The sequence below is a fragment of the Danio rerio genome, chromosome 5 (genome assembly GCF_049306965.1).
Source record: "Danio rerio strain Tuebingen ecotype United States chromosome 5, GRCz12tu, whole genome shotgun sequence".
Lineage (NCBI taxonomy): Eukaryota > Metazoa > Chordata > Actinopteri > Cypriniformes > Danionidae > Danio > Danio rerio.
Genome location: NC_133180.1, coordinates 43,285,987 through 43,297,586, shown reverse-complemented (window position 1 = coordinate 43,297,586; position 11,600 = coordinate 43,285,987). Strand labels below are relative to the sequence as shown.

At 34.0% G+C, this 11,600-nt stretch overlaps 2 protein-coding genes and 3 long non-coding RNA genes across 8 annotated transcripts in view; 3 read left to right on the top strand and 2 right to left on the bottom strand.

The window, feature by feature from the left end:
• The window catches only part of LOC103911105 (uncharacterized), a 150,726-nt gene that overhangs the window by 44,821 nt on the left and 94,305 nt on the right, over window positions 1-11,600 (top strand). The gene's annotated exons all lie outside the window — the stretch shown is intronic.
• LOC141385581 (uncharacterized) lies at window positions 139-6,727 on the top strand. The gene is made up of 4 exons (XR_012406280.1): window positions 139-503; window positions 643-717; window positions 3,277-3,540; window positions 3,682-6,727. It is a non-coding gene; the product is annotated as an uncharacterized lncRNA (long non-coding RNA).
• LOC110439820 (serine/threonine-protein kinase pim-3-like) lies at window positions 2,443-10,606 on the bottom strand. Of its 2 annotated transcripts, XM_073951315.1 has the most exons (9): window positions 10,519-10,592; window positions 6,845-6,889; window positions 6,345-6,602; window positions 6,145-6,227; window positions 5,981-6,031; window positions 5,536-5,908; window positions 5,232-5,411; window positions 5,064-5,159; window positions 4,786-4,966 (listed from the first exon to the last, which is right to left on the bottom strand). In XM_073951315.1, exons 1-8 carry the CDS (start codon window positions 10,589-10,591, stop codon window positions 5,068-5,070), a joined length of 1,155 nt encoding a protein of 384 aa, XP_073807416.1. In that variant the 5' UTR covers window position 10,592; the 3' UTR covers window positions 4,786-4,966; window positions 5,064-5,067. The 2 variants fall into 2 exon arrangements, with proteins under 2 accessions (XP_073807417.1, XP_073807416.1); XM_073951316.1 differs by lacking the exons at window positions 4,786-4,966; window positions 5,064-5,159 and adding an exon at window positions 2,443-3,412 and having other exon boundaries at window positions 10,519-10,606.
• On the top strand, window positions 7,173-11,388 carry LOC141385584 (uncharacterized). Of its 2 annotated transcripts, none has more exons than XR_012406286.1 (4): window positions 7,173-7,710; window positions 7,820-7,924; window positions 10,471-10,734; window positions 10,876-11,388. It is a non-coding gene; the product is annotated as an uncharacterized lncRNA (long non-coding RNA). The 2 variants fall into 2 exon arrangements; XR_012406285.1 differs by having other exon boundaries at window positions 7,323-7,710; window positions 7,850-7,924.
• The window catches only part of LOC137495618 (serine/threonine-protein kinase pim-3-like), a 58,965-nt gene continuing 57,883 nt past the window's right edge, over window positions 10,519-11,600 (bottom strand). For both annotated transcript variants that reach the window (XM_073951347.1, XM_073951348.1), the window contains exon 9: window positions 10,519-10,606. The gene's annotated coding sequence lies outside the window, so the exon portion shown is untranslated. The remainder of the gene's footprint in view (window positions 10,607-11,600) is intronic.

Genomic DNA, 11,600 nt, shown 5'->3' with positions numbered 1-11,600 from the left:
TTGAATCGCCAATCTGAATCACGTGAGTAAACGATTCATCTCATCTCAACATATAAATAATTAATAATTAATAATAATAAATAACATAGTTATAATAATAATAATAATAATAGTAATAATAATAATAATAATAATGAAGTTTAAATCAATTAATTTATAATTCACGAAACTGTAATAATAATGCTAAATGAGCAAGATTGGTTTGACAAGGTTTGACTTTGTAAAATGTACAGCTATTTAGGAATTAATTAAATTAAAATAATAAAATTAACTCATATATTTTCTATTAGTGGCCCAAGCAATGTAAGTGCATGCTGGTTAATTACACGTACAGTGCTAACTGCTCACGTAGATATTAGGAATATAAGTTTTAAAAAAAGTTTATTATTGTAAATAATAGAAAGTAAATTAAATCGTTCACAATTTCTATGTCTATGCCTATATTTTACAGTCTATGGTCTACGCACGATTTCAGATCACATGGCCGTTTGTATCATCATCTGGTAGGCTACATGGTTCAGTCATATTTATGTACTTTTCATTTGCTCTTGTTTTCAGATTCAATATTATTAAGTTTTATTAATGTTTTCGTTATTTTGGATGTATGTGAAGGCTTTTTAAGGGACTTTGTGTTCACTCAAGGGCTAGAAAGCACAAAAGTTCACCTGCCGAATGAGTTCCCGCGTCTGACCACAAGATGGCGTCCACAGCAGAAAGGTGCAAGTTTATAAATACATTATTTCTGTTTGTATGAATCTAAATAGCTGTTTTCATCACTAATATACAGCTTTCAATAAGCTAAATTACTGTCACAAGGTCTGTAATGACAATTAGCTTATACGTTTGCTAGAATTTTCCTAACCTATCTAGCCTTGTTCATTTATATTAAAACAAAAAAAGATTTTATTAAATTCAGAAAAACATCTCTCGTTTGTCATTACGTTTGATGATTTGATGTGATTTGAGCTTCTGAACTTCTGTTAAGGGTGCAAAGTCTGCATTGAAGCGGCCTGATTTTTTACACCAGTTTACAGTAGTAAAAATATATCAAAGTTAATTAAAGTAAACATATTAAAGGTAAACAGGTTTTTATTTTTTGAATGTAGTTAAAAATTATTTATAAAATGAATAATATGATTAATAATATGATTCATTTATTATATTGATATACATTTTTTATATTAAATTATCCCTGGGTCATAAAGGATTCTGCTTGCAGCCTACAGTACATCAGCTTTCAGGCTCAGTGCTGTGTTTCTTCTTCTTCTTCTTGGTCTTTACTGACGCTCCTGGTGCAGTGATGTTGCAGTTGCTGTGAAAAGCTAGGCGAGAACACAAACCACAAGTGTTTTTATTCAGGCATGCAACAGACTGAATGTCCTAAAACTGTTTGTGGTCAAGCTGGTGATCTTGCATGCTCAATACACACATCAATGCATGAGATAAACTGTGGTTAGACAAAAACAGAAATAAGAAGAGTAAGAAAATATTTAGTGCACGCTGCAGCTGTAAATGTTGCTTTTATTATTTTCATGACTTGGAATTGATGAGAAACTGAAGATGCAAAAGTCTGATTTATTAAAATACGTGCCATGAATCAGAGACAGTGTAAACAGCACACAACTGAGGTTTGATTTATTTAAAGAAGAGCAGAGCAATGCAACATGTACGAGTGCAACATTCAACATTTAAACCAAATTGTAATAATCATTCAACAAAATTTCCTTTCATAAAGCAAATCCATCTGTTTGTATTTCCTATTATCTTTTAATTTCTACATTAGACCTTCTTTAGTTGTTGAGAAATGACAGTATCCTGTTCACTGATCAGACACTTATAATGAATTTAATGTGAGAAGAGAGTTTAGTGTGGAGTAAATTCAGCACAATGGACAGCTCCCTGCAGTGCTGAACTGACTGAACCACATCTGCAGGAGGAAATGCTACAGAGATGTTTAATTACTGCTGAATAATTACTGAACAATATTGAATATTGAAAATCTAACCCATCAGTAGTGATTACTAATTAAACATTTATTTTATATATAAATTAAGAAAAAAGGCGATTACATAAAAATCCTGTTGGGCTTATTCGCTCTAAGACATGCTTTGATAATCATATTTCTTTTAAAGTAATACGGTTTTGTCAATGTTAATAAAAGGAAACACTGAGTTTGTATAATCATTTCTTTTTGTAATTGAACACTCACTTTACAGCTCTTCATCTCTCAGAAAACTCCCTCATTAAACCAATAGTTGCCCTCGCGCACATTAATCAATACACAAGACTAAAGAAAGCCTAATGGAAAATCTGTGCTTTGTGACAATGATCTAAGAGATCTTATCAGATCAGTGAAGTTTATTTTTCAGTTTGGCTGAAGTGAAAACAGTTTTTGATAAAAACAAACAAAAAATTAAGCACATTATTATTAGCCCTGTAAGATTTTTTTTTTTTTTTTTTTTTTTTTTTTTTGGCTACAGAACCAAACACTGTTGTCCTATGATTTGCCTAAATTAAACTAACTTTAGTTAACCTAATTAACCCAGTTAAGCCTTTAAACTGCACTTTAGGCTGAATACTAGTGTCTTGTAAAATAACTATTAAAATATTGTGTCATGAGTTATTAGAGATTATTTATTTAACATATTATGTTTAAAAATGTGTTGCAAAAGATATTTTCTCAATTAAACCGTGCTGGGGAATTATTTAATCATTCATTACACTCAGAATAATTTATTTCAAGTGTTTATTTCAGTTCATTTTGATGATTATGGATTACAGCTAATATTAGTGTCAATTATAGTTTATCTCTTCATAATATAGCTGTGCTTTAATGATAAGTTTACATGTTTACCTAAAGTTTTATTATTTTAATATTATTTGAATGAATTTTATCGATAATTAATGCAAAGTCCTGCAAATAATTAAGCAACACAATCCTGCAGCCATAGTCCGACTTCAAATACAGAAATAATGTATATTTAATAAAGTATATTAGTAAAATAAGTGTTTATAATTAGTTTTTAAAGTGTATCTTAGTTTCTAATAATACTTTAAATTAAATTAACAGCAAATTCATTATATTTTGTAAAACGATGATTTATAGTGTATTTAATATTAGAATCTTTAACTTCTGATTTTCCAACCACTTTTAGCAAATTCATCCGTGTTAAACTCATATTTTTCATTATTGTGTGTAATCAGTAAAGATAAAATAAAATGAATATAATAACTAAATATATATTCACTTTAATAATGGCCTGTTGTTCATTTTAGAGCAAGAGTCTCCTTGTGCTGAACGGTTTAACAGCACCTCCACATCACCTGCATCAGAGTGTGTTTTCTGCTGGAATCTGCTGTTCAGTGTGTGTTCGGTGTGTGTTCTCCTCTTCTCCATCTGCGTCTACTGCCTCTGTCAGAAGAAAACTACAGGTCATCAGCTATTCGTAAAAAATGTATATCTCAAATTATAAAATGTAAATTATTCTTATCTTTTGTTAAGTTTCTGTAGGTTCTGGGGCTGAGAACAGACATGTTGAGGTATGAGCACATTTTGAGAATAATTTTAATATATGTTATTCGCAATAGTTTAGCAGCAACATAAATTACATCAATATAATGTAATATATTTATTTGTTTATTTATTTGTTTATTATTTTAATTAAATATATTCTGTTTCAGGCTGGTGATGAAGTGTGTTATGCTTCATTAGACATGCCTTCCACACAGCAACAAAGGCAGAGGAATGAAAGAGCTCAGAGTTCAGACTTCAGTATTTATTCTAATGTCAGAACCAGCAGAATGTAAAGTAGAGTAAACTAAAGTCATTGTTCTTTAGTAGAAATATGATTCAAAAGAGTGTTAATGACAATGCTCTGGCATCTGCATCCTATTTTCATTGATTCTAATATTGTAAGTTTTTAATGATTAAAAATGTAAATACATTTAAGAAAGGTTAAATGTTTTTTCAGAATATTTGACTTGCAGTCTCAGAAAGGACTCAGTGTTGTTTCTGGGTCTCTTAGTTTAATATAATTTAAGCCAATCACATGAGTGCATATGCAGTAGTACTCCCAGCTAAAACTGAAGTTCTTAAACTCTTTTCATGCCACAAAACAAACATCTCCCTGCTACAACAACAGAAATGTAGAATGCAAATGTACATCTAACAGAGCTCTGAACATTCCTAATATTAAAAAAAAACAAAAAACTAGGTCTTAGATCATCAGATGTGTACACCATTTCAGAGGTTTTACTGCTACTGTGGGCAAATTAGCACAACAACTCCACCAAAACTTATATATTATAGATCTATAAGATCATTTAATGGAATAACAACCTAAACAATATTTCATCACACCTTTAGCCTCAGTCAGTAGAGCTGCAATCTTCATTTTAAAACCATTATGAAAACCTCCATTAAGAGGACTTAAATGGATAGTTCACCCCAAAATAACAATTCTGTATCATTAACTCCCTTTCACTTGCTCCAAACCTGTTTGAGTTTCTTTATTCTGTTCAATACAAAAGAAGATATTTTGAAGAAAGCTGAAAAGCTGTACCCATTGACTTGTTTGTTTTTGCTACTATGAAAGTCAACGGTTACAGGTTTTCAGCTTCTTCAAAACATTTTATTTTGTGCAAAACAGAAAACAAGAAACTCTTAAAGATTTGAAACCGCTTGAGTTTGAGTAAACAGTGAGTAAATCTGGATTTCTGTGTGAACTCTCCCTTTATTTGAGCTCTCTCCAGTCACTCTAGGAAGACACTACACCTGGATTATTTGTCTAAATAATACGTTTATTATTAAAATCCCTATTAACATTAAAGTCATCTGAAGCGGTGGCTTAGTGCAGGTAAAGGGGCCCCGGCCCTGGGTGAGTCGGCCATTAGTTAATGCCCACTCCTCATTCTGCAGGTGATCAGGAAGCAGTTCTCTGCACTTCCTGTGTGACTCCTGCTCACCCTACACAAATCATTAAGATCATTAATCCAGACTGACCCTAACAACACAATCAAAGCCATGAGTGCGTCACTCAGATAAGTGTCAAGTCACTGGCCACCTGTTCACTGTAACCAGGGATGGCGCTCAATATCGTCCAAACTGGGCCGATCAGCCGCCGCTGGACTGAGACACCAGCCAATCAGCTGACGGCACTCTGATACACACAACACCGTGTTCAGAAACACAGAGCAACACACTTCTGCTGATCTCTCAGTGAGTCTCTTACCTGTTGACAGAGTTATGGGGAAGGTCAGTTTGCTCCTGGACGTGACCCTCAGTGAGCCTCCGAAGGGGAAACGGTTGCACAGGATGTTGAAGAGGGTCACTCCCACTGACCACACCGTAGCTGGACCCGCATGGTAGCGCTGTCTGCAGAACCACTCAGGTGGAGCGTATTGAATCGTTCCTGAGAGACACAAGGAGACACAAACACCCGTTCAAAACACTCCAGCACGCACAAATTCCCTTTGGTGGATCATCAAAAGCTCACAAACATCCACAGAGTGTTTCCTTCTGCAACACAAACCCACCTGCGAAGTATTTGTAGGCCGAGCGCTTGAGCAGATCTCCACAGCCGAAGTCCAGCAGCTTGATGTCCTGGGACTCTGTGGAGATCAGCAGGTTCTCTGGCTTGACGTCCCGGTGCAGGACTCCGCGGCTCTCGCAGTGTTTCAGAGCCGCGATCAGCTGCACCAGCACTTTCTTGGCCAGACCCTCATCCAGACAGTCGTTCTCCTCACAGAAGCTCTGGAGGTCTTGGCAGGGATCCGGACGCTCCAGGATCAGGATGTAGCGTCTGGGACGGTCAAACCAGTCTAGCAGCTGCAGGACGTTGGGGCAGGCAGGAGCTGAATTGACGCGGGTCATCAGTGCCACCTCCAGCGGCAGCCGACCCTGACCTTCCTGCAGGACAAGCGATTGGATTCAGAACCCAATGAAACATCAAACACAACAACAGGTTCACACTGAACTCACAACTCTCAGTCTCCTCTGTGTCCGCTCTTTAGACACATACTTGATGGCGACCTGTAGACAGATAAAGCATAATAAATCACACCTGCCTGATCCTCACACATCACATTTACTGAGATCAGGATTTCTAAAGGCTGTTTGAATGAAGAGCGGAGAAAACGACTTACTGGCAGTCCATCAGACCTGCGCATCCCAGCAAACACAGAGCCAAATCCACCGTCTCCCAGCAGTGGGCCCTTTGCATACGCGTCTGCAACACAGAGGAGCAGTAGAAATGTGTGTTCAAAGAAAACATGCAGCAGTAGAGAAAACTGTAAAAGAGCATTACTGAAACATCATCATCACTTCTTCAAAAAGCCATTCTGACCTCTGCGAGAGCGTTTGAGAGCTCTTCTAGATGAGGTGGACGGACGTTCATCTTCTGGTGTTTGCTGGCTGCCGCTCTGCCGCTTCCTCTTCCTGTTACCCTGATCTGTGGACACAGATTTGGCCAACAGGGAAGGCAGAGGTGCGAGAAATCCATCAAGCTCTTGGCTCACGGTCTGGGTTTCACCATCACCATCATGTGTCCTGACGTCCTGAACAGCTGCCTGGATGAAAGCAGAACTCCTGGATCTGGAGCGGCCTGAGACAACGACAACAACAACAACAACATATCACGTTTATTATAAGATTATAAGAATTAATCAACAATTAACTTTAGTAGCTGCATCTACAGAGAATAAAAGACATCTGATCACTTATATCGGGGAACAGTTGTGTTGAAATGGGTTCATTTGTACCAGTTTATTTACATCACATTTCCCCAAACATTACACAACATCATGTCATGATTGATCATAAACAAATAAAAACTAAAACACTCACTGCGGTTTTCACCCATCTGACAAACTCCTCCAAACTCCAGCAAACCTGAAAACAAGAACAAAGATCAAATATCAATAAAAATGTCAATAAAAACAAGATCAAAATCAAAATAAACACAACAAAAGAGCAACAAAACGTGTCAAAAGGAATAATTTCAGCTCTGAGCGTCGATCTCCTTGTAAAATAAAAGTCTTCTGTCAGAAATTCTCTGGTCTCCTTGAAGAATCGCAGTATCAGCACAGTAATCCTCAGCAAATGTCTCAGAAATTCGCCTCTCCTCAATCAACAGATAGCGGCGAGTCTCGGTGTTTATATATGGAGTCAAATCATAACACGCGTTGCTATAGCAACCACAATTTGAATCGCCAATCTGAATCACGTGAGTAAACGATTCATCTCATCTCAACATATAAATAATTAATAATTAATAATAATAAATAACATAGTTATTATAATAATAATAATAATAATAATAGTAATAATAATAATAATAATAATGAAGTTTAAATCAATTAATTTATAATTCACGAAACTGTAATAATAATGCTAAATGAGCAAGATTGGTTTGACAAGGTTTGACTTTGTAAAATGTACAGCTATTTAGGAATTAATTAAATTAAAATAATAAAATTAACTCATATATTTTCTATTAGTGGCCCAAGCAATGTAAGTGCATGCTGGTTAATTACACGTACAGTGCTAACTGCTCACGTAGATATTAGGAATATAAGTTTTAAAAAAAGTTTATTATTGTAAATAATAGAAAGTAAATTAAATCGTTCACAATTTCTATGTCTATGCCTATATTTTACAGTCTATGGTCTACGCACGATTTCAGATCACATGGCCGTTTGTATCATCATCTGGTAGGCTACATGGTTCAGTCATATTTATGTACTTTTCATTTGCTCTTGTTTTCAGATTCAATATTATTAAGTTTTATTAATGTTTTCGTTATTTTGGATGTATGTGAAGGCTTTTTAAGGGACTTTGTGTTCACTCAAGGGCTAGAAAGCACAAAAGTTCACCTGCCGAATGAGTTCCCGCGTCTGACCACAAGATGGCGTCCACAGCAGAAAGGTGCAAGTTTATAAATACATTATTTCTGTTTGTATGAATCTAAATAGCTGTTTTCATCACTAATATACAGCTTTCAATAAGCTAAATTACTGTCACAAGGTCTGTAATGACAATTAGCTTATACGTTTGCTAGAATTTTCCTAACCTATCTAGCCTTGTTCATTTATATTAAAACAAAAAAAGATTTTATTAAATTCAGAAAAACATCTCTCGTTTGTCATTACGTTTGATGATTTGATGTGATTTGAGCTTCTGAACTTCTGTTAAGGGTGCAAAGTCTGCATTGAAGCGGCCTGATTTTTTACACCAGTTTACAGTAGTAAAAATATATCAAAGTTAATTAAAGTAAACATATTAAAGGTAAACAGGTTTTTATTTTTTGAATGTAGTTAAAAATTATTTATAAAATGAATAATATGATTAATAATATGATTCATTTATTATATTGATATACATTTTTTATATTAAATTATCTCTGGGTCGTAAAGGATTCTGCTTGCAGCCTACAGTACATCAGCTTTCAGGCTCAGTGCTGTGTTTCTTCTTCTTCTTCTTGGTCTTTACTGACGCTCCTGGTGCAGTGATGTTGCAGTTGCTGTGAAAAGCTAGGCGAGAACACAAACCACAAGTGTTTTTATTCAGGCATGCAACAGACTGAATGTCCTAAAACTGTTTGTGGTCAAGCTGGTGATCTTGCATGCTCAATACACACATCAATGCATGAGATAAACTGTGGTTAGACAAAAACAGAAATAAGAAGAGTAAGAAAATATTTAGTGCACGCTGCAGCTGTAAATGTTGCTTTTATTATTTTCATGACTTGGAATTGATGAGAAACTGAAGATGCAAAAGTCTGATTTATTAAAATACGTGCCATGAATCAGAGACAGTGTAAACAGCACACAACTGAGGTTTGATTTATTTAAAGAAGAGCAGAGCAATGCAACATGTACGAGTGCAACATTCAACATTTAAACCAAATTGTAATAATCATTCAACAAAATTTCCTTTCATAAAGCAAATCCATCTGTTTGTATTTCCTATTATCTTTTAATTTCTACATTAGACCTTCTTTAGTTGTTGAGAAATGACAGTATCCTGTTCACTGATCAGACACTTATAATGAATTTAATGTGAGAAGAGAGTTTAGTGTGGAGTAAATTCAGCACAATGGACAGCTCCCTGCAGTGCTGAACTGACTGAACCACATCTGCAGGAGGAAATGCTACAGAGATGTTTAATTACTGCTGAATAATTACTGAACAATATTGAATATTGAAAATCTAACCCATCAGTAGTGATTACTAATTAAACATTTATTTTATATATAAATTAAGAAAAAAGGCGATTACATAAAAATCCTGTTGGGCTTATTCGCTCTAAGACATGCTTTGATAATCATATTTCTTTTAAAGTAATACGGTTTTGTCAATGTTAATAAAAGGAAACACTGAGTTTGTATAATCATTTCTTTTTGTAATTGAACACTCACTTTACAGCTCTTCATCTCTCAGAAAACTCCCTCATTAAACCAATAGTTGCCCTCGCGCACATTAATCAATACACAAGACTAAAGAAAGCCTAATGGAAAATCTGTGCTTTGTGACAATGATCTAAGAGATCTTATCAGATCAGTGAAGTTTATTTTTCAGTTTGGCTGAAGTGAAAACAGTTTTTGATAAAAACAAACAAAAAATTAAGCACATTATTATTAGCCCTGTAAGATTTTTTTTTTTTTTTTTGGCTACAGAACCAAACACTGTTGTCCTATGATTTGCCTAAATTAAACTAACTTTAGTTAACCTAATTAACCCAGTTAAGCCTTTAAACTGCACTTTAGGCTGAATACTAGTGTCTTGTAAAATAACTATTAAAATATTGTGTCATGAGTTATTAGAGATTATTTATTTAACATATTATGTTTAAAAATGTGTTGCAAAAGATATTTTCTCAATTAAACCGTGCTGGGGAATTATTTAATCATTCATTACACTCAGAATAATTTATTTCAAGTGTTTATTTCAGTTCATTTTGATGATTATGGATTACAGCTAATATTAGTGTCAATTATAGTTTATCTCTTCATAATATAGCTGTGCTTTAATGATAAGTTTACATGTTTACCTAAAGTTTTATTATTTTAATATTATTTGAATGAATTTTATCGATAATTAATGCAAAGTCCTGCAAATAATTAAGCAACACAATCCTGCAGCCATAGTCCGACTTCAAATACAGAAATAATGTATATTTAATAAAGTATATTAGTAAAATAAGTGTTTATAATTAGTTTTTAAAGTGTATCTTAGTTTCTAATAATACTTTAAATTAAATTAACAGCAAATTCATTATATTTTGTAAAACGATGATTTATAGTGTATTTAATATTAGAATCTTTAACTTCTGATTTTCCAACCACTTTTAGCAAATTCATCCGTGTTAAACTCATATTTTTCATTATTGTGTGTAATCAGTAAAGATAAAATAAAATGAATATAATAACTAAATATACATTCACTTTAATAATGGCCTGTTGTTCATTTTAGAGCAAGAGTCTCCTTGTGCTGAACGGTTTAACAGCACCTCCACATCACCTGCATCAGAGTGTGTTTTCTGCTGGAATCTGCTGTTCAGTGTGTGTTCGGTGTGTGTTCTCCTCTTCTCCATCTGCGTCTACTGCCTCTGTCAGAAGAAAACTACAGGTCATCAGCTATTCGTAAAAAATGTATATCTCAAATTATAAAATGTAAATTATTCTTATCTTTTGTTAAGTTTCTGTAGGTTCTGGGGCTGAGAACAGACATGTTGAGGTATGAGCACATTTTGAGAATAATTTTAATATATGTTATTCGCAATAGTTTAGCAGCAACATAAATTACATCAATATAATGTAATATATTTATTTGTTTATTTATTTGTTTATTATTTTAATTAAATATATTCTGTTTCAGGCTGGTGATGAAGTGTGTTATGCTTCATTAGACATGCCTTCCACACAGCAACAAAGGCAGAGGAATGAAAGAGCTCAGAGTTCAGACTTCAGTATTTATTCTAATGTCAGAACCAGCAGAATGTAAAGTAGAGTAAACTAAAGTCATTGTTCTTTAGTAGAAATATGATTCAAAAGAGTGTTAATGACAATGCTCTGGCATCTGCATCCTATTTTCATTGATTCTAATATTGTAAGTTTTTAATGATTAAAAATGTAAATACATTTAAGAAAGGTTAAATGTTTTTTCAGAATATTTGACTTGCAGTCTCAGAAAGGACTCAGTGTTGTTTCTGGGTCTCTCAGTTTAATATAATTTAAGCCAATCACATGAGTGCACATGCAGTAGTACTCCCAGCTAAAACTGAAGTTCTTAAACTCTTTTCATGCCACAAAACAAACATCTCCCTGCTACAACAACAGAAATGTAGAATGCAAATGTACATCTAACAGAGCTCTGAACATTCCTAATATTAAAAAAAAAACAAAAAACTAGGTCTTAGATCATCAGATGTGTACACCATTTCAGAGGTTTTACTGCTACTGTGGGCAAATTAGCACAACAACTCCACCAAAACTTATATATTATAGATCTATAAGATCATTTAATGGAATAACAACCTAAACAATATTTCATCACACCTTTAGCCTCAGTCAGTAGAGCTGCAATCTTCATTTTAAAACCAT